Source organism: Tupaia chinensis, unplaced genomic scaffold (genome assembly GCF_000334495.1).
Source record: "Tupaia chinensis unplaced genomic scaffold, TupChi_1.0 Scaffold000612_1, whole genome shotgun sequence".
Lineage (NCBI taxonomy): Eukaryota > Metazoa > Chordata > Mammalia > Scandentia > Tupaiidae > Tupaia > Tupaia belangeri.
In genome coordinates, this window is record NW_006160131.1 from 859,594 (window position 1) to 859,896 (window position 303).

Here is a 303-nt window from a genome sequence, read left to right on the forward strand (position 1 = left end):
GCGTTCTGGCTCGGGAGGCTGTCCCTGCACCGACGTTCTTGCAGCGACAGTGGCTCTCCTGCAGATGGCAGGGAGTACGGGAGGGTATCCCATTCGACACAACAGCAAGCTGGGGCCAGCGGGAACCTACGGGGGGGCATGCGTGGGGACAAGACCCCAGGGCGCAGGACCCTGGCCCTCGCCCCCTGCGCCAGCGCCTGCGCATTACGGCCCGGTTCCCCGCTCAACCCCGCCCCCACCGCCGGTTTTCAAATTTGAAACCTGCTCCTTTTCACGCCCGCACGTGGTGGCCAGAGGTGGGAG

At 67.0% G+C, this 303-nt stretch overlaps 1 protein-coding gene across 1 annotated transcript in view; it reads left to right on the top strand.

Annotated features, from left to right (window-relative positions):
* MXD3 (MAX dimerization protein 3) overlaps nucleotides 1-303 on the top strand; it is an 11,942-nt gene that overhangs the window by 5,549 nt on the left and 6,090 nt on the right. Inside the window, exon 3 of the mRNA XM_006158930.3 lies at nucleotides 45-244. Coding sequence (XP_006158992.1) covers nucleotides 45-244 — 200 coding nt within the window. The remainder of the gene's footprint in view (nucleotides 1-44; nucleotides 245-303) is intronic.